The sequence below is a fragment of the Anomaloglossus baeobatrachus genome, chromosome 1 (assembly GCF_048569485.1).
Source record: "Anomaloglossus baeobatrachus isolate aAnoBae1 chromosome 1, aAnoBae1.hap1, whole genome shotgun sequence".
Lineage (NCBI taxonomy): Eukaryota > Metazoa > Chordata > Amphibia > Anura > Aromobatidae > Anomaloglossus > Anomaloglossus baeobatrachus.
Genome location: NC_134353.1, coordinates 310785473 through 310807540, shown reverse-complemented (window position 1 = coordinate 310807540; position 22068 = coordinate 310785473). Strand labels below are relative to the sequence as shown.

At 50.9% G+C, this 22068-nt stretch overlaps 1 protein-coding gene across 5 annotated transcripts in view; it reads right to left on the bottom strand.

The window, feature by feature from the left end:
* ANKRD17 (ankyrin repeat domain 17) overlaps window positions 1-22068 on the bottom strand; it is a 220266-nt gene that overhangs the window by 77145 nt on the left and 121053 nt on the right. For all 5 annotated transcript variants that reach the window (XM_075351211.1, XM_075351215.1, XM_075351226.1 and 2 more), the window contains 3 exons: window positions 3268-3395; window positions 1813-1956; window positions 1596-1698 (listed from right to left, as the gene is read on the bottom strand). In XM_075351211.1, coding sequence (XP_075207326.1) covers window positions 1596-1698; window positions 1813-1956; window positions 3268-3395 — 375 coding nt within the window. The remainder of the gene's footprint in view (window positions 1-1595; window positions 1699-1812; window positions 1957-3267; window positions 3396-22068) is intronic.

Below are 22068 nucleotides of genomic sequence, written 5' to 3'. Positions count from 1 at the left end.
AACACAATCAAAAGAATACATTAGTTATTGTTTTTTAACTTAAGTTAGGTTTAATGTTCTCTGAGCAAAGTAGAAAAACTAGAAAAATAAGATGCAAGTAGCAGGTATTGGTTCGGTAAACAAAATTACATTGTGTGTAAAAAAAAAAAAAAAATACCAGGAGGAAGACGAAAGGCTACTTCACATAACCACTACTGTGAGAAGTTACAAACTTGCAAGAAGATGCCCAGAATCCAAGCTCTTAGTAATAATTGATGAGGAACATTCCCATATTGCAAAAGGGAGAGAACAAAATGGGTCTGGAAGCTACCAATAAATAGGATGGCTAGAAATCTGCATGTACCCTTACTGCACCAGAAGCCTAAAGAGAACACTTAGCAGCTTCATGCTGTCTGGACCCCGGGCAGCATGAAATAAAGACAGGATCTCATTACCGCTATCTATGGTTTATTCTTAAACGCTGCAGAACTAGAGAATATCTGCAAGCAGAAGATCCCATCTGGTTCCCCCAAACCGAACTCTGCTTGACAGATCTCCGGCAATAGAGAGGAGGCAGGAAAGGGAGGAGTATATTTTATTTACATTTATTTTTTAAATCGGCTATGCGGCTCTGGAGAAATTAGCATTTTTGTTTTTTGCTGATTTTTTTATGGTCAATTCACGCCCTCATTGGGGAAATAAAAAAAAATAGCACATGAATGGTAAAAAAAAGTTACAAGTTCATGAGCAGCCACATTTTTGGGGTTTATCATACATGTGCATTTTTAATTTTATTTTTTTTTTTTTTACACAGCTATAAAAACGTGTTCTGATATCAATATAAGTGTCCCACATAGGGCCTTAGGGGAGGGGGCATTTTAACAGAGCAATACATGTGTTTTACTGCTAAATTCCACTGTCCCTGTGGCTGGACCAGGACACGTGTGCTCCCAAGCTCAGTTTTCGTCTGTGCCAGAACCCCGTCCTGTTTTCTGAAAATAATGACTAGACTTAACAGAAATAAAGAGGACCTTCGTCTGGATTTGGCTGCGGTCTAATACTAACAATTCAGCAGGGCTATTTTTCCAGCTTTCATTTCCTATATGGTTCTTGCTGATTTAACCATGTACCATATAGAAAGTCATTCTGGAATAGGCACAGACTGTGCTATATGCTCAGACTATGGCACGGACAATCTCATTACTGCTCCGAGTATTACAAAATTACTCAGCGCTACCTTTTACATGGGGGGACGCAATATTTGAGTTCAGGTTATATAAAAAAAAATACAATAGTTTATTTGAATGCCGTAATAAAAGATTTCCGAACAAAATGTTTAGATTTTGACTAACGGGACTCAAAGGCCAACGGCTGCTTAAAATTCAGACAAAAGAGCCTAAAAAGCACTGCAACAAAAATTTGTGCTGGGAAATCCCTTGAAAGGTTAATGAACCCCATCATCCTCACTCTTTTGCAGTATGTAGCCATCACCGAGTTCCTCAAGTCTGCTTAACTTAGAAAACAGACGCAATGGAGCATACTGTGACTTCTAACTATCAGCTAATACAAGGTCTAACGTAACTCCGCAGAAGAAGCCTGGGGAGGAGGACACTGACCTTTATTTCTGATGGCAAGGTTTGTAGCAACATTTGCAGGGGGTTTGTCTGGCTCTTGGGGTGGTACGACCATTGGCAGTGCCTGCATTGGAACACGGGGAGCCTAGAAGATTGGCAATCACAGAATTGAGGTTATTTTTCGCTAAAGGCAAAGAAAAAAAAATAGTTTTCAACAAAACATCCACGAATTTAGGTCCATCATAAAACAGTGTGTTACCCGATTCAAGTCATGGGAGGGAGGGGTGAACTGTGTAACGTCAGGTGGGGGGGCAGAGAGGAGGTTGTTGGGATAATCCAATAGGTAGCAAACCACACTGGTGTGACCTCCTTTGGCGGCTTCAATTAGCATTGTGGAACCATCCTTTAAGGAAAAAAATAAATAAATAAATGTTACAATATAACTCCATGTAAAAACACTTTTTTATTAATTGTGCTACAAAAAAAGTGCCTGCATGTGGGTTGTATTCACACGTCTACATCCACAATCATACTACATGAAAAGGCTAGTACACTGCGGTGTGAGCCGACCCTTATGTTCCATAGTTTAGGATTATCTGCAAGCGGTGGTCTAAGGGCAAAAGTAATTTTCCCCCTAAATCCCCATCTATGTAGTGGCACAATCTAAACTATCTTCTAAAATACTTACTTTAAAATTCCATATCCTTCCCCTACTACACTAACTGCCATTTTATTTCCCCTCCCCCACTTCATTTTTGATGACGATTGCTTAGAGAATCCCAGTGGATTCTTGGATACGGAAACAAAGTCATCGGGGGGGCACAGGCTGCAGTCATGGCACAGCCTTGGTCCCACACATCAGTGACCCTTGTCTTAAGGGCTGGGCTAGTCCTGAACACTGTACTGTGCGATATGGGCACTAAGAGCGCTGTTGCCAGCTCAGATCAGAGGTTACAAGTGGACAACAGAGCAGTGTCCGAATATCCAGAGTACAGAGACCAGCAGGGCCGCCCATTAAGTGATGTCACTGGTCTGTGCACACGGGGTATTCTGCCACCGCTCTTTTGCCAACTCTGTACTGATCTGAGCCGCCAACAGAGAGTGTGCTGTCAGTGTTCACATTGCACAGGGACTAGCCCAGCCCGTGAAACAAGTATCATAGATGACTCGGAGGAGGGCAGAGGCTGTGCCAGTTACCACAGACTCTGCCCCTGATTTTTTTTTTTAGTATCCCAGCATGCACTTGGGTTCTCAAACGAAGCGTCATCAAAAATGAAGTGGGAGGAAAAAAAAATATATAGAATAGCAGTTAGATAGTGTTGTTAGGGAAGGGAATTGACAAGCATATTACAAAATAGATTGCATTATAGCACTAAATAGATAGGGATTTAGAATGAAAATTACTTTATACTTTGGAATACCCTTAAACACATTACTATGAGTTTCCAATTTGTACAAAGTAGAGGATTACCACCTGTGTATGTAATCTCATATGAGCAATTATACACTTTACAAACAGTAAGCAATATGCAATATCTTCCATGTATGCAGACTGTTAAATTCGCCTGTTTCTACTGTTCCACAGGCAAAATACAAGGTGTAGAAAAACAAAAGTTTCTATTATGCTGACAGATACTTGTAGAACAGATTCCTTATGTTCATTTAGGACAAGCTTTGGCTTTCACAACAAATAAAAGTGTGAAAAACATTTTACCTTTAACCTGTGCGTTGGATCAGCCCCATGAGCTAAAAGCAGCTCAACCACAGCTAAATGTCCTCCGGCACACGCAAGAGACAGGACAGTATGGTCATTGTTCAATGTTGTGCGGTTCACGTTTGCACCTAAAATAAAAGAACGAAGGTTTAATATATACATATACACTAGTTTATCTGCATTCAGCTATACAGATGAATAATCCATGTGGCCAAGGTAGGACCCCCTTTATCCTTAAGATTTACTTGAAAAGGAAGAAGGGAATTTTGTTTACTTACCGTAAATTCCTTTTCTTCTAGCTCCAATTGGGAGACCCAGACAATTGGGTGTATAGCTTCTGCCTCCGGAGGCCACACAAAGTATTACACTTAAAAGTGTAAAGCCCCTCCCCTTCTGCCTATACACCCTCCCGTGCATCACGGGCTCCTCAGTTTTAGTGCAAAAGCAAGAAGGAGGAAAGCTAATAAACTGGTTAAAGTAAATTCAATCCGAAGAATTATCGGAGAACTGAAACCATTCAACAAGAACAACATGTGTACACGAAAAAACAACAGCCCGAAGGGAACAGGGCGGGTGCTGGGTCTCCCAATTGGAGCTAGAAGAAAAGGAATTAACGGTAAGTAAACAAAATTCCCTTCTTTGTCGCTCCATTGGGAGACCCAGACAATTGGGACATCCAAAAGCAGTCCCTGGGTGGGTAAAATAATACCTCGTAATAGAGCCATAAAACGGCCCTTTCCTACAGGTGGGCAACCGCCGCCTGAAGGACTCGTCTACCTAGGCTGGCATCCGCCGAAGCATAGGTATGCACCTGATAGTGTTTGGTGAAAGTGTGCAGGCTCGACCAGGTAGCCGCCTGGCACACCTGCTGAGCCGTATCCTGGTGCCGCAAAGCCCAGGACGCACCCACGGCTCTGGTAGAATGGGCCTTCAGCCCTGAGGGAACCGGAAGACCAGAAGAACGGTAGGCTTCGAGAATTGTTTCCTTGATCCACCGAGCCAGGGTGGATTTGGAAGCCTGTGATCCCTTACGCTGCCAAGCGACAAGGACAAAGAGTGCATCCGAGCGGCGCAGGGGCGCCGTACGGGAAATGTAGATTCTGAGAGCTCTCACCAGATCTAACAAATGCAAATCCCTTTCACATTGATGAACTGGATGAGGACAAAAAGAAGGTAAGGAGATATCCTGATTGAGATGAAAGGTGGATACCACCTTCGGAAAAAAATTCCGGAACCGGGCGCAGTACCACCTTGTCCTGGTGAAACACCAGGAAAGGAGCCTTGCATGATAGCGCTGCTAGCTCAGACACTCTCCGAAGTGATGTGACCGCAACTAGGAAGACCACTTTCTGCGAAAGGCGAGAAAGAGAGATATCCTTCAAAGGTTCGAAAGGTGGCTTCTGAAGGGCCATCAGAACCCTGTTTAGATCCCACGGTTCTAACGGCCGCCTGTAAGGAGGGACTATGTGGCAAACCCCCTGCAGGAACGTGCGTACCTGAGGAAGCCTGGCTAGGCGCTTCTGAAAGAACACAGAGAGCGCCGAGACTTGTCCCTTAAGGGAGCCGAGCGACAAACCTTTTTCCAATCCGGATTGAAGGAAGGAAAGAAAAGAGGGCAAGGCAAATGGCCAGGGAGAAACTCCCTGAGCAGAGCACCAATACAAGAATAACTTCCACGCCCTGTGGTAGATCTTGGCAGACGTTGGTTTCCTGGCCTGTCTCATAGTGGCAATGGCCTCTTGAGATAACCCTGAGGACGCTAGGATCCAGGACTCAATGTCCACACAGTCAGGTTGAGGGCCGCAGAATTCAGATGGAAAAAACGGCCCTTGGGACAGTAAGTCTGGTCGGTCTGGTAGTGCCCACGGTTGGCCCACCGTGAGATGCCACAGATCCGGGTACCACGACCTCCTCGGCCATTCTGGAGCGACGAGAATGGCGCGGCGGCATCTGACCTGATCTTGCGTAACACTCTGGGCAACAGTGCCAGAGGTGGGAACACATAAGGAAGTTAAAACTGCGACCAATCCTGAACTAAGGCGTCTGCCGCCAGAGCTCTGTGCTCGTGAGACCGTGCCAAGAATGCCGGGACCTTGTTGTTGTGCCGGGACGCCATTAGGTTGACGTCCGGCCTCCCCCAGCAGCAACAGATGTCCTGCAACACGTCCGGGTGAAAGGACCATTCCCCTGCGTCCATGCCCTGGCGACTGAGAAAGACTACTTCCCCATTTTCTACGCCCGGGATGTGGACTGCGGATATGGTGGAGGCCGTGGCTTCCACCCACATCAAAATCCGCCGGACTTCCTGGAAGGCTTGCCGATTGCGTGTTCCGCCTTGGTGGTTGATGTAAGCCACCGCTGTGGAGTTGTCCAAATGAATTCGGATCTTGCTTGCCTTCCAGCCACTGCTGGAAAGCTTTTAGGGCAAGATACACTGCCCTGATCTCCAGAACATTGATCTGAAGGGAGGACTCTTGCTGAGTCCACGTACCCTGAGCCCTGTGGTGGAGACAAACTGCTCCCCACCCTGACAGACTCGCGTCCGTCGTGACCCCCGCCCAGGATGGGGGTAGGAAGGATTTCCCCTTCGACAATGAAGTGGGAAGAAGCCACCACCGAAGGGAATCTTTGGCTGCCTGAGAGAGGGAGACGTTCCTGTCGAGGGACGTCGACTTCCTGTCCCATTTGCGTAGGATGTCCCATTGAAGAGGACGCAGGTGAAACTGCGCGAAAGGGACTGCCTCCATTGCTGCCACCATCTTCCCCAGGAAGTGCATGCGGCGCTTCAGGGTGTGTGACTGACCTTGAAGGAGAGATTGCAACCCTGTCTGCAGTGACCGCTGTTTGTTCAGCGGAAGCATCACCATCGCTGAGAGGGTATGAAACTCCATGCCAAGATATGTCAGCGATTGGGCCGGTGTCAGATTTGACTTTGGAAAATTGATGATCCACCCGAAACACTGGAGAGTCTCCAGAGTAGCGTTGAGGCTGTGTTGGCATGCCTCCTGAGAGGGTGCCTTGACAAACAGATCGTCTAAGTAAGGGATCACCGAGTGTCCCTGAGAGTGGAGGACCGCTACTACCGTTGCCATGACCTTGGTGAAAACCCGTGGGGCTGTCGCCAGGCCGAAAGGCAGTGCCACGAACTGAAGGTGTTCGTCCCCTATGGCGAAACGCAGGAAGCGCTGATGCTCTGGTGCAATCTGCACGTGGAGATAAGCATCTTTGATATCGATCGATGCCAGGAAATCCCCTTGGGACATTGAGGCGATGACGGAGCGGAGGGATTCCATCCGGAACCGCCTGTTTTTTACGTGTTTGTTGAGCAGTTTTAGGTCCAGGACCGGACGGAAAGACTCGTCCTTCTTTGGAACCACAAACAAGTTGGAGTAAAAACCGTGACCCGGTTGCTGAAAAGGAACCGGAACCACCACTCCTTCTGCCTTTAGAGTGCCCGCCGCCTGCATGAGAGCATCGGCTCTCTCGGGAGGCGGGGATGTTCTGAAGAATCTAATCGGAGGACGAGAGCTGAACTCTATCCTGTAACCGTGAGACAGAATGTTTCTCACCCAACGGTCGTTTACTTGTGGCAGCCAGGAGTCGCAAAAGCGGGAGAGCCTGCCACCGACCGAGGATGCGGCGTGAGGAGGCCGAAAGTCATGAGGAAGCCGCCTTGGTAGCGGTACCTCCGGCGGTCTTTTTAGGACGTGACTTAGACCGCCATGAATCGGAGTTCCTCTGATCCTTCTGAGGTCTTTTGGACGAGGAGAATTGGGACCTGCCCGCGCCCCGAAAGGACCGAAACCTCGACTGTCCCCTCCTCTGTTGGGGTATGTTCGGTTTAGCCTGGGGTAAGGATGTGTCCTTTCCCTTGGATTGTTTGATGATTTCATCCAAATCGCTCACCAAACCAAGCGGTCGCCAGAAAATGGCAAACTGGTCAAGCACTTTTTGGAAGCAGAATCTGCCTTCCATTCCCGCAGCCACAAGGCCCTGCGTATTGCCACCGAAGTGGCGGACGCAACCGCCGTCCGGCTCGCAGAGTCCAGGACAGCATTAATGGCGTAGGACGCAAATGCCTACGTCTGAGAGGTTAAAGACGCCACTTGCGGCGCAGACGTACGTATGACTGCGTCAATTTGCGCTTGACCCGCTGAGATCGCTTGGAGTGCCCATACGGCTGCGAATGCTGAAGCAAAAGACGCGCCGATAGCTTCATAGATGGATTTCAACCGGAGCTCCATCTGTCTGTCAGTGGCATCTTTGAGTGAAGCCCCATCTTCCACTGCAACTATGGATCTAGCCGCCAGTCTGGAGATTGGGGGATCCACCTTGGGACACTGAGCCCAGCTCTTGACAACGTCAGAGGGGAAGGGTAACGTGTATCCTTAAGGCGCTTGGAAAAACGCTTATGGACAAGCTCTGTGTTTCTGGACTGCCTTCCTGAAGTCAGAGTGGTCCAGAAACGTACTCAATGTACGCTTGGGGTACCTGAAACGGAATCTCTCCTGCTGAAAAGCTGACTCCTCAGCCGTTGGGGCTGAGGGAGAAATATCCAACATTTGATTAATGGACGCTATAAGATCATTCACTATGGCGTCACCATCAGGTGTATCCAGGTTGAGAGCGGCCTCAGGATCAGAATCCTGATCAGCTACCTCCGCTTCATCATGCAGAGAGTTGCTGAGACCCTGAACAATGTGATGATGTCCAGGGAAGCTCCCAGCGAGCTCGCTTAGGAGGTCTGGGACTGCGGTCCGTGTCAGAGCCTTCACCCTGGGACCTATGAGACACCCCGGGAGCACATTGTCGGTCCAACGGGGGGGACCAGGGTGCAAGATTCAACAGTGCCCATGGTCTGAGATACCGGTCTGGACTGCAAGGTTTCGAGCATCCCAGCCATAGTCTCAGAAAGTCTATCAGCAAAAACTGCCAACTCCGTCCCCGTCACCTGGACAGTGTTAACAGGTGGGTCTCCCTGTGCCACCATTAGCAGAGGCTCCGGCTTAGTAAGTGCTACAGGGGCCGTGCATTGCACACAATGAGGGTCTGTGGAACCTGCCGGTAATATAGCCGTACATGCGGTACAGGCAGCATAGTAAACCTGTGCTTTGGCACCCTTGCTTTTCGGGGACAACATGCTGTTATCTCCTCTGAGCAATCCAGGAGGGTATATAGCCAAAAATCAATAGTGCGACCGTACAGTGCAATGTATAGCATACAAGCATATAAATATATATGTACACTTCGGCACTAGTGGGGTCGGCACCTCAGGTGCTGCTTATGTGATCACCAGAATCCCTGTCTGGGACCCCCAGAGCTTGTCTCCCCTCTCCAGCAACAGAAAAGCTGACAGGAATGGCTGCCGGCGTCCTGTGGAGAGGAGGGGGCCGTGGGCGTGCCCCAGAAAGTGCTGGAATCCGGCGTCCCCACTGTGCTCAGTGAGAGGGGTGGAGTATGCAAAGCATGCTCCAGCTCTCAGCGCTGACGTCCTGTGCAGCGTCACGCCCTTCCCCTGACTGGCAGGCCTGTGGGCGGGAAACAGTGAGACTAGGCAGCAAAAGCCGGGGACTAAAGTGATAAGCGCGGCCGGCGTATAAGCGCGGTCGGCACGGAAGTTCCCGGCGCACTAACAGTCCCAGCCGCGCCGCAGTGTAAAAATGGCAGCGGCGGTAAGCGCGGCAGTCCCCAATAAACTAACACACCCAGCTACGCTGCAGTGTGTAATGGCACAAGCGCGGTCAGTTCCGCCGTCCCCGGTGCACTAACACACCCAGCAGTGCTGCAGTGTGTCTGTGCGCGGTCCCCACGGGGACACAGAGTACCTCAAAGTAGCAGGGCCTTGTCCCTGACGATACTCGGCTCCTTGTCCAGCAGAATCACAGGGGCTGTGGATGGAGCACAGTCTCAGTGCCTGGAGACCGATTAGGATCCCACTTCACCCAGAGCCCTAAGGGGGATGGGGAAGGAAAACAGCATGTGGGCTCCAGCCTCCGTACCCGCAATGGGTACCTCAACCTTAACAGCACCGCCGACAAGAGTGGGGTGAGAAGGGAGCATGCTGGGGGCCCTTTAGTATGGGCCCTCTTTTCTTCCATCCGACATAGTCAGCAGCTGCTGCTGACTAAACAGTGGAGCTATGCGTGCATGTGTGCCTCCTTCGCACAAAGCATTAGAACTGAGGAGCCCGTGATGCACGGGAGGGTGTATAGGCAGAAGGGGAGGGGCTTTACACTTTTAAGTGTAATACTTTGTGTGGCCTCCGGAGGCAGAAGCTATACACCCAATTGTCTGGGTCTCCCAATGGAGCGACAAAGAAAGTATCAAGAATCAATAGCCCGACTTGCAGATTTATATTTTATTTTTCAATTGTTCAACTCTGCTTTATAAATTAACTAACATTTGACACAGCCCATCTAACACTTAGGCTATGTTCCCACGCTGCGGAAAATTCAGCGCGATTTTTTTGAGGAAATTCTGCGGATTTCTCAAAAATCCGCAGTACAGCGAGTCCCCAGCCATTTCTATGGCATTTTGAAAATGCTGTACCTATGTTTTTTCCACAGCGGAAATAATGCGGATTTCCCTGTGGAAAAATCTGCAGCATATCAATTATTCCTGCGGATTTTTCCACAGGGTCCCGTACTTACCTGCCTTGATAGAAGACTCCGGAGTCACTTCCTCCGATGCAGAGGAGCGCAGGGGAGCCTGGAGCGGGCAGCAAGAGGTGGGTGGGGCCTGCACGAGCTCCAGTCATGTGACAGCCAGAGCTAGTTCAGGCCCGCCCACCTTCTGCAATGTGCAGACAGACACAGCCGGAGAGTGAAGTGCTGCGTGATGGAGGCAAGTATGAACTCCCCGGTCACTGCAGCACTTGTTCTCCATTGAGGATGCAGTGCTGAAGCCATGGTACTGTATCCTCAATGCAGAATGCCCGCACCATATCCGCAGGACATTCTGAAATACATCCGCAGCACGGAAACAAAAAGTTGTGCTGCGGGGATTTCTGGGAGCTCCTGCGGAATGTCCTGCAGATATATCCGCATGACACTTTCCCCGTAGGCACATAGCCTTAGGCCTCATTTCGGACATGATTTTTCAGTGTAAAAACACAGGCCTTGTTCATCATTGTTTTGGAACCCAGTATCAGATATTAATATCAGTATTATCAGAGATTTTCTCGGATGAAGAGAAAAAAGAAGGGAATTTTGTTACTTACCGTAAATTCCTTTTCTTCTAGCTCCAATTGGGAGACCCAGACAATTGGGTGTATAGCTATTGCCTCCGGAGGCCACACAAAGTATTACACTTAAAAGTGTAAGGCCCCTCCCCTTCTGGCTATACACCCCCCGTGGGATCACGGGCTGATCAGTTTTAGTGCAAAAGCAAGAAGGAGGAAAGCCAATAACTGGTTTAAAAACCAAATCAATCCGAAGAAACATCGGAGAACTGAAACCATTCCACATGAACAACATGTGTACCCGAAAACCCAAAAAACCCTAATAAAAACAGGGCGGGTGCTGGGTCTCCCAATTGGAGCTAGAAGAAAAGGAATTTACGGTAAGTAACAAAATTCCCTTCTTTGTCGCTCCTAATTGGGAGACCCAGACAATTGGGACGTCCAAAAGCAGTCCCTGGGTGGGTAAAAGACTACCTCGTGATAGGGCCGTCAAACAGCCCTTTCCTACAGGCGGGCAATCGCCGCTTGGAGGACTTGTCTACCTAGGCTGGCTTCCGCCGAAGCGTAGGTATGCACCTGATAATGCCTGGTAAAAAGTGTGTAAACTTGACCAGGTAGGTGCCTGGCACACCTGCTGAGCCGTATCCTGGTGCCGTAATGCCCAGGACGCACCCACGGCTCTGGTAGAATGGGCCTTCAGCCCTAAGGGAACCGGGAGCCCAGCAGAACGGTAGGTTTCAAGAATTGGTTCCTTGATCCACCGAGTCAGGGTGGATTTGGAAGCTTGCGACCTTTTACGCTGACCAGCGACAAAGACCAAGAGTGCATCCGAGCGGTGCAGGGGCGCCGTGCGGGAAATGTAGATCCTGAGTGCTCTCGCCAGATCCAATAGATGCATTTTTCAAATTGATGGACTGGATGAGGACACCAAGAAGGTAAGGTGATATCTTGATTGAGATGAAAGTGGGATACCACCTTAGGGAGAAATTCCAGAAGTGGACGCCGAATTACCTTGTCCTGGTGAAAGACCAGGAAGGGAGATTTGCATGACAGCGCTGCTAGCTCGGACACTCTCCGAAGAGACGTGACCGATACTAGAAAGGCCACTTTCTGTGAAAGACGAGAAGGGAAACATCCCTCATAGGTCCGAAAGGCGGCTTCTGGAGAGCAGCTAGAACCTTGTTCAGATCCCAGGGCTCCAACGGCCGCTTGTAAGTGGGAACAATATGACAAACCCTCTGCAGGAACGTGCGCACCTGAGGAAGCTGTGCTAGGCGTTTCTGAACCAAAACAGATAGCGCTGAGACTTGTCCTTTAAGGGAGCTGAGCGACAAACCTTTTTTCCAACCCAGATTGCAGGAAGGAAAGAAAATAGGCGATGCAAATGGCTAGGGAGAAACTCCCTGAGCAGAGCATCAAGAGAAGAAAAATCTTCGACGTCCTGTGGTAGACCTTGGCGGACGTTGGTTTCCTAGCCTGTCTCATGGTGGCAACCACTTTCTGAGATAATCCTGAAGACGCTAGGATCCAGGACTCAATGGCCACCCCGTTAGGCTCAGGGCCGGAGAATTCAGATGGAAAAATGGCCCTTGAGACCGTAAGTCTGATCGGTCTGGTAGTGCTCACGGTTGGCCTACCGTGAGTCCGGGTACCCCGACCTCCTCGGCCAATCTGGAACGACGAGGATGGCGAGACGGCAGTCGGACTTGATCTTGCGCAGCCCTCTGGACAACAATGCCAGCAATGGGAACACACAAGGTAGCCGGTACTGCGACCAATTTGAACTAAGGCGTCCGGCGCCAGAGGTCGATGATCGTGAGACCGTGCCCTGAGGCCGGGACCTCGTTGTTGTGCCTTGACGCCATTAGGTCGACGTCCGGCATCCGTCAGCTGCGATAGATCTCCAGAGACCCGTCCGGGTGAAGAGACCATTCCTCTGCGTCCATACCCTGGCGACTGAGGAAGTCTGCTTCCCAGCTTCCCACGCCTGGGATGTGAACTGCGGATATGGTGGATGCCGTGTCTTCCTCCCACGTAAGAATCCGCCGGACTTGCTGGAAGGCTTGCCGGCTGCGTGTTCTTCCTGGTGGTTGATGTATGCCACCGCTGTGGAGTTGTCCGACTGAATTCGGATCTGCTAGCTTTCCAGCCACTGCTGGAAGTCTTGTAGGGCAAGATACACTGCTCTGATTTCCAGAACATTGATCTGAAGGGTGGACTCTTGCTGAGTCCACGTACCTTGAGCCCTGTGGTGGAGAAAAACTGCTCCCCACCCTGATAGACTCGCGTCTGTCGTAACTACCGCCCAGGATGGGGGTAGGAAGGACCTTTCTGTTGACCATGAGGTGGGGGAAGTCACCACTGTAGAGATTCCTTGGCCGCCTGAGAAATGGAGACGTCTCTGTCGAAGGACGTCGACTTCCCGTCCCATTGGTGGAGAATGTCCCATTGTAGTGGACGCAGATGAAACTGCGCGAAAGGGACTGCCTCCATGTTTGCTATCATCTTACATGGGAAGTGCATGAGGCGTCTCAATGTGTGCGACTGGCATTAAAGGAGAGATTGCAACCCTGACTGTAGTGAACGCTGTTTGTCTAGCGGAAGCTTCACTATCGCTGAGAGAGTATGAAACTCCATGCGTAGATATGTTAGCGATTGGGTCGGGGTCGGATCTGACTTTGGAAAGTTGATGATCTACCCGAAACTCTGGAGCGTCTCCAGCACAACGTTCAGGGCGTGGTGGCATGCCTCTTGAGAGGGTGCCTTGACAAGTAGATCGCCCAAAAACGGGATCACGGAGTGACCTTGAGAGTGCAGGACTGCTACTACTGCTGCCATGACCTTGGCGAAGACCCTTGGGGCTGTTGCCAGCCGGAAGGTAGAGCTACGAACTGAAGGTGTTCGTCTCCTATAACGAAGCGTAGAAACGCTGATGCTCTGGATCAATCAGCACGTGGAGATAAGCATCCTTGATGTCTGATGAAGCTAGGAAATCTCCTTGAGACATTGAGGCGACAACGGAGCGGAGGGATTCTATCCGGAACCGCCTGGTTATCACGTGCTTGTTGAGCAGGTTTAGGTCCAGAACGGGACAGAAAGACCCGTCCTTTTTTGGCACCACCAACAGATTGGAGTAAAAACCGTGACCTTGCTCCTGAAGAGGAACGGGGGTCACCACTCCTTCTGCCTTTAGCGTGCACACCGCTTGCGGAAGAGAATCGGCTCGGTCGGGAGGTGGCGAAGTTCTGAAGAATCGAGTTGGAGGACGAGACTGAACTCTATCCTGTATCCGTGAGACAAAATGTCTCTCACCCAACGGTCTTTGACCTGTGGCAGCCCAAAGTCGCCAAAGCGGGAGAGCCTGCCACCGACCGAGGATGGGAAGAGAGGAGGCCGAAAGTCATGAGGAAGCCGCCTTGGTAGCGGGTCTTCCGGCTGTCTTTTTTGGGCGTGACTGAGCCCGCCAAGAATCTGAGCTCCTCTGATCCCTTTGAGTCCTTTTGGACGAGGAGAATTGGGACCTGCCCGAACCTCGAAAGGGCCGAAACCCCGACTGTCTGTTCCACTGTTGGGGTTTGTGTTGTCTGGGCTGAGGTAAGGATGAATCCTTACTGTTTAAAGATTTCATCCAAACGCTCACCAAACAGTCGGTTACCAGAAAAGGCAAATTGGTTAAGCACTTTTTTGGAAGCAGAATCTGCCTTCCATTCACTTAACGACCAAGCTCTACGTAAAAACGCGGAGTTAGCGGACGCCACTACCGTACGGCTCGTAGAGTCTAGTACAGCATTAATCGCGTAAGACGCAAATGCAGACATTTGAGAGGTTAAGGATGCCACCTGTGGAACAGATGTACGTGTGACCGTGTCAATCTGTGTAAGACAAGCTGAAATAGCTTGGAGTGCCCCTACGGCTGCGAAGGCTGGAGCCAACGGCGTGTCGTAGCCTCCTAGATGGATTCCGACCAGAGATCCATCCGTCTGTCAGTGGCATCTTTAAGAGCAGCTCCATCTTTCACTGCAACTATGGATCTAGCCGCAAGCCTGGAGATTGGAGGGTGCCCCTTGGGACACCGGGTCCAGCCCTTGACCACGTCAGGGGACAGGGATAACGTGTATCCTAAGCCGTTTGGAGAAGCGCTTATCTGGATAAGCGTGGTGTTTCTGGACTGCCTCTCTAAAGTCAGAGTGGTCCAGAAAAATTTACGCTTGGAATACCTGAAAAGGAATTTCTCCTGCTGTGAAGCTGACTCCTCCACTGGAGGAGCTGGGGGAGAAATATCCAACATTTTATTGATGGACGCTATAAGATCATTCACTATGGCGTCACTATCAGGTATATCGAGATTGAGAGCGGTCTCAGGATCAGAATTCTGAGCAGCTACTTCCGCCTCATCACACCGAGAGTCCTCCTGCTGGGATCCTCCAGTGTGATGAAGTCGATGGCCGCTCATAGTGAGCTCGCTTAGGCTGTCTGGGACTGTCGTCCGTGTCAGAGCCGTCACTTTGGGGTGCCCGTGGCACCCCCGGAGCTCGCAGTTGTTCCAACTGAGGGGGACCAGGGAGCGATGATTCAACAGTGCCCATGGTCTGAGAGACGTGTCTGGACTGCAAGGCTTATAGTATCATAGCCATAGTCTCAGAAAATCTGTCAGTAAATACTGCAGACTCCGTCCCCGTCGCCTGGACCATTATCAGAGACTCCGGCTGAGTTGAATACAATGGGGGTCTATGTAACTTGCCGGCCGTATAGCCGTACATGCTGTACAGGCTGCATAGAAAACATGTGCTTCTGCACCCCTGTTTTACACCGACAATATGCTGTAATCTCCTCCGAACAAATCAAGGAGGGTATATACAAAAGTGCGACCAAACAGTGCAAAGTATGGCGTATAAGCATATATATATATGTGCACTTCGGCACTAGTGGAGCCAGCACTACAGGTGCTGCATAACGCCTGCTCACAGCGGTTGTGTGACTATCCGAATCCCTGCCAGTGTCTTCCCAAACTTGTCTGTTTTCTTGCTACAGAAAAAAACTGACATGAATGGCTGCCAGCGTCCTGTGTAGAGGAGGAAGCCGTGGGCGTGCCTGAGAAAGTGCGGGAATCCGGTTTCACAGTGCAGACAGTGAGAGAGGTGGAGTATGCAAAACATACCCCAGCTCTCAGCGCTGCCGTGCTGTGCAGCGTCACGCCCCTACCCTGACTGGCAGGCCTGTGGGCGGTAACGAAGTGAGACTAGGCCGCACAAGCCGGGGACTCGAGTGATAAGCGCGGCCGGCATATAAGCCCTGGTCGGCGCGGAAGTCCCCGGCGCACCACAAGTCCCAGCCGCGCCTGAATAAAAATGACAGCGGCGGTTAGCGCGGTAGTCCCCCAATACTCTAACACACCCAGCTACGCTGTGGTGTGCGATGGCACTAATGCGGGCAGCGCCGCTGGCGCACTAACAGACCCAGCAGTGCTGCCGTGTGTCTGCGCGCGGTCCCCACGGGGACACCGAGTACCTCAACGTAGCAGGGCCATGTCCCTGAAGATACTCCGCTCCATGTCCAGCCGATTCACAGGAGCTGTGGATGGAGCACGGCCTCAGTGCCTGGAGACCGGTAAAATCCCACTTCGCCCAGAGCCCCAAGGGGGATGGGGAAGGAAGCAGCATGTGGGCTCCAGCCTCCGTACCCGCAATGGGTACCTCAACCTTAACAAACACCGCCGACATAAAGTGGGGTGAGAAGGGAGCATGCTGGGGGCCCTAGTATGGGCCCTCTTTTCTTCCATCCGACATAGTCAGCAGCTGCTGCTGACTAAACAGTGGAGCTATGCGTGGATGTCTGACCTCCTTCGCACAAAGCATAAAACTGATCAGCCCGTGATCCCACGGGGGGTGTATAGCCAGAAGGGGAGGGGCCTTACACTTTTAAGTGTAATACTTTGTGTGGCCTCCGGAGGCAATAGCTATACACCCAATTGTCTGGGTCTCCCAATTAGGAGCGACAAAGAAAAAAAAAAAAGTGAAAAAGTGAAAGTGCGCACTTATCCAATACAATGGTAAAAACGAATAGCAAAATGATATTAATGAGTGCCATTACTGGATTTTGATGGACCAACTGATCTCCGTGGGTTATTTTGAGCTGACTTCTCACCTTCCGCAAAAAAACCCCAAAAACATTGACATGAAAAGAACGCCATAGATTATAATGGCCATTGTTTGAGCCGTGAAAATCACAAACACTTAGATGAAGAACGGAAGTCTGAATGAGGCCTAAGCTGCAGGCTTAGTATTTGCTCTGTGGTCCAGGCTGCAAATGACAGATTTTAACCCCTTCACGACCTTTGACATACAAGTAGGTTAAGGGTCATGTCCCTGCCTTTGATGTATGCTCTCACAGAGCCAGTACAGTGGAACCTTGGTTTACGAGTAACTTGGTGTGCGACTATTTCGCTATACGAGCAAAGAAGGGAATTTTGTTTACTTACCGTAAATTCCTTTTCTTCTAGCTCCAATTGGGAGACCCAGACAATTGGGTGTATAGGCTATGCCTCCGGAGGCCGCACAAAGTATTACACTAAAAGTGTAAAGCCCCTCCCCTTCTGCCTATACACCCCCCGTGCTCCCACGGGCTCCTCAGTTTTGGTGCAAAAGCAAGAAGGAGGAAAAAATTATAAACTGGTTTAAAGTGAATTCAATCCGAAGGAATATCGGAGAACTGAAACCATTCAACATGAACAACATGTGTACACAAAAAAACAGGGGCGGGTGCTGGGTCTCCCAATTGGAGCTAGAAGAAAAGGAATTTACGGTAAGTAAACAAAATTTCCTTCTTCTTTGTCGCTCCATTGGGAGACCCAGACAATTGGGACGTCCAAAAGCAGTCCCTGGGTGGGTAAAATAATACCTCGTAATGGAGCCGTAAAACGGCCCCTTCCTACAGGTGGGCAACCGCCGCCTGAAGGACTCGTCTACCTAGGCTGGCATCCGCCGAAGCATAGGTATGCACCTGATAGTGTTTCGTGAAAGTGTGCAGGCTCGACCAGGTAGCCGCCTGACACACCTGCTGAGCCGTAGCCTGGTGCCTCAAAGCCCAGGACGCGCCCACGGCTCTGGTAGAATGGGCCTTCAGCCCTGCGGGAACCGGAAGCCCAGCAGAACGGTAAGCTTCGAGAATTGGCTCCTTGATCCACCGAGCCAGGGTTGATTTGGAAGCCTGTGACCCTTTACGCTGGCCAGCGACAAGGACAAAGAGTGCATCCGAGCGGCGCAGGGGCGCCGTACGAGAAATGTAGAGTCTGAGTGCTCTCACCAGATCTAACAAGTGCAAATCCTTTTCACATTGGTGAACTGGATGAGGACAAAAAGAGGGTAAGGAGATATCCTGATTGAGATGAAAAGGGGATACCACCTTGGGGAGAAATTCCGGAACCGGACGCAGAACCACCTTGTCCTGGTGAAACACCAGGAAAGGGGCTTTGCACGACAACGCTGCTAGCTCAGACACTCTCCGAAGAGAGGTGACTGCTACTAGGAAGACCACTTTCTGCGAAAGGCGTGAGAGAGAAATATCCCTCATTGGCTCGAATGGTGGTTTCTGAAGAGCCACCAGCACCCTGTTCAGATCCCAGGGTTCTAACGGCCGCTTGTAAGGAGGAACGATGTGACAAACCCCCTGCAGGAACGTGCGTACCTGTGGAAGTCTGGCTAGGCGCTTCTGGAAAAACACAGAGAGCGCTGAGACTTGTCCCTTAAGGGAGCCGAGCGACAAACCCTTTTCAAGTCCAGATTGAAGGAAGGACAGAAAAGTGGGCAAGGCAAAAGGCCAGGGAGAAAAACCCTGAGCAGAGCACCATGACAGGAAAAGTTTCCACGTCCTGTGGTAGATCTTGGCGGACGTTGGTTTCCTAGCCTGTCTCATAGTGGCAATGACCTCTTGAGATAATCCTGAAGACGCTAGGATCCAGGACTCAATGGCCACACAGTCAGGTTGAGGGCCGCAGAATTCAGATGGAAAAACGGCCCTTGAGACAGCAAGTCTGGTCGGTCTGGTAGTGCCCACGGTTGGCCGACCGTGAGATGCCACAGATCCGGGTACCACGACCTCCTCGGCCAGTCTGGAGCGACGAGGATGACGCGGCGGCAGTCGGCCCTGATCTTGCGTAACACTCTGGGCAACAGTGCCAGCGGAGGAAACACATAAGGGAGCTGAAACTGCAACCAATCCTGAACTAAGGCGTCTGCCGCCATAGCTCTGGGATCTTGAGACCGTGCCATGAACGTCGGTACCTTGTTGTTGTGCCGGGACGCCATGAGGTCGACGTCCGGCACCCCCCAGCGGCAACAGATCTCCTGAAACACGTCCGGGTGAAGGGACCATTCCCCTGCGTCCATGCCCTGGCGACTGAGATAATCTGCTTCCCAGTTTTCCACGCCCGGGATGTGAACTGCAGAGATGGTGGAGGCCGTGGCTTCCACCCACATCAAGATCCGCCGGACTTCCTGGAAGGCTTGCAGACTGCGTGTGCCGCCTTGGTGGTTGATGTATGCCACCGCTGTGGAATTGTCCGACCGAATTCGGATCTGCTTGCCTTCCGGCCACTGCTGGAACGCTTTCAGGGCAAGGTACACTGCCCGTATTTCCAGAACATTGATCTGAAGTGAGGACTCTTGCCGGGTCCACGTACCCTGAGCCCTGTGGTGGAGAAAAACCGCTCCCCACCCTGACAGACTCGCGTCCGTCGTGACCACCTCCCAGGATGGGGGTAGGAAGGATTTCCCCTTCGATAATGAAGTGGGAAGAAGCCACCACCGAAGGGAAGCTTTTGTCGCCTGAGAGAGAGAGAGAGACGTTCCTGTCGAGGGACGTCGGCTTCCTGTCCCATTTGCGAAGGATGTCCCATTGAAGAGGACGCAGGTGAAACTGCGCGAAAGGGACTGCCTCCATTGCTGCCACCATCTTCCCCAGGAAGTGCATGAGGCGCCTCAAGGGGTGTGCCTGACCTTGAAGGAGAGATTGTACCCCCTTCTGTAGCGACTGCTGCTTGATCAGCGGAAGCTTCACTATCGCTGAGAGGGTATGAAACTCCATGCCAAGATATGTCAGCGATTGGGCCGGTGTCAGATTTGACTTTGGAAAATTGATGATCCACCCGAAACTCTGGAGAGTCTCCAGAGTAGCGTCGAGGCTGTGTTGGCATGCCTCTTGGGAGGGTGCCTTGATCAGGAGATCGTCCAAGTAAGGGATCACCGAGTGACCCTGAGAGTGGAGGACCGCTACTACAGTAGCCATAACCTTGGTGAAAACCCGTGGGGCTGTTGCCAGGCCGAACGGCAGTGCCACGAACTGCAGGTGTTCGTCTCCTATGGCGAAGCGCAAGAAGCGCTGGTGCTCCGGAGCAATCGGTACGTGGAGATAAGCATCTTTGATATCGATCGATGCAAGGAAATCTCCCTGGGACATTGAGGCGATGACGGAGCGGAGGGATTCCATCCGGAACCGCCTGGTCTTTACGTGTTTGTTGAGCAGTTTCAGGTCCAGGACAGGACGGAAAGACCCGTCCTTCTTTGGGACCACAAACAGATTGGAGTAAAAACCGTGAGAAATTAAAGTTTTTTTCAGCTCACCCGTAGTATTATTTCACCTGGCTCCAGGACCCAGAACGGTGCAGGGATATGAATTCCGTGTTCAGGAATATAAAGCAGCAAGTAGTGGAAATTCCTTTCCTGATCCAGCAACACGTCCGAGATAGATGTGAATTAAAAATTCATTTTATTGAAAAATTGTTAAAACACCAATCATCAGAATGACATCCAAAAAATTTTTTCTTTAAAAAGAAAGCGTCTTACGCGTTTCTGGCCATTGTGGCCCTTAGTCATAGAACATAGAAAATGACTAAGGGCCACAATGGCCAATGGATGTCATTCTGATGATTGGTGTTTTAACAATTTTTCAATAAAATGAATTTTTAATTCACATCTATCTCGGACGTGTTGCTGGATCAGGAAAGGAATTTCCACTACTTGCTGCTTTGTAAAAACCGTGACCCTGTTGCTGAAGAGGAACAGGGACCACCACTCCTTCTGCCTTCAGAGTGCCCAGCGCCTGCAGAAGAGCCTCGGCTCGCTCGGGAGGCGGGGAAGACCTGAAGAATCGAGTCGGGGGACGAGAGGTGAACTCTATCTTGTAACCGTGAGACAGAATGTCTCTCACCCAACGGTCTTTTACCCGTGGCAGCCAGGTGTCGCAAAAGCGGGAGAGCCTGCCACCGACCGAGGATGCAGATTGCGGAGGCCGAAAGTCATGAGGAAGCCGCTTTGGTAGCGGCACCTCCTGTGGTCTTTTTTGGACGTGACTTAGACCGCCATGAATCAGAGTTCCTTTGATCTTTCTGAGGCCTTTTGGACGAGAAGAATTGGGACCTGCCCGCGCCCCGAAAGGACCGAAACCTCGACTGCCCCCTCATCTGTTGGGGTATGTTCGGTTTGGGCTGGGGTAAGGATGTATCCTTTCCCTTGGATTGTTTGATGATTTCATCCAAACGCTCGCCAAACAATCGGTCGCCAGAAATTGGCAAACTAGTTAAGCGCTTTTTGGAAGCAGAATCTGCCTTCCATTCCCGTAGCCACAAGGCCCTGCGGAGTACCACCGAATTGGCGGATGCAACCGCCGTACGGCTCGCAGAGTCCAGGACAGCATTAATAGCGTAAGACGCCATTGCTGACGTCTGAGCGGTTATGGACGCCACCTGCGGCGCGGAAGTGCGTGTGGCTGCGTCAATTTGCGCTTGACCTGCTGATATAGCTTGTAGCGCCCATACGGCTGCGAATGCTGGGGCAAAAGAAGCGCCGATAGCTTCATAGATGGATTTCAACCAGAGCTCCATCTGCCTGTCAGTGGCATCTTTGAGTGAAGCCCCATCTTCAACTGCAAGTATGGATCTAGCCGCCAGTCTGGAGATTGGAGGATCCACCTTGGGACACTGAGTCCAACCTTTGACCACGTCAGGGAGAAAGGGATAACGTGTATCCTTAAGGCGCTTAGAAAAACGCTTATCTGGACAATCATGGTGATTCTGGACTGCCTCTCTGAAATCAGAGTGGTCCAGAAACATACTCGGTGTACGCTTGGGAAACCTGAAACGGAATTTCTCCTGCTGAGAAGCTGACTCCTCCACCGGAGGAGCTGAGGGAGAAATATCCAACATTTGATTGATGGACGCAATAAGATCGTTCACTATTGCGTCCCCGTCCGGAGTATCAAGATTGAGAGCGGCCTCAGGATCAGAATCCTGATGAGCTACCTCCGCGTCATCAACCAGAGATTCCCCTCGCTGAGACCCTGAACAGCATGATGATGTCGAGGGAATTTCCAAGCGAGCTCGCTTAATCGGTCTGGGGCTGGGGTCCGTGTCAGAGCCCCCAGCCTGGGATCTATGAGATACCCCGGGGGGACATTGTTGGTCCAACTGAGGGGGGCCAGGGAACAATGATTCAACAGAGTCCCTGTGCTGAGATACCGGTCTGGACTGCAAGGCTTCTAGTATCTTAGCCATAGTTTCCGAGAGTTTATCTGTAAAGACTGCAAACTCCGTCCCTGTCACCTGGAGAGTGTCAGCAGGTGGCTCCCCC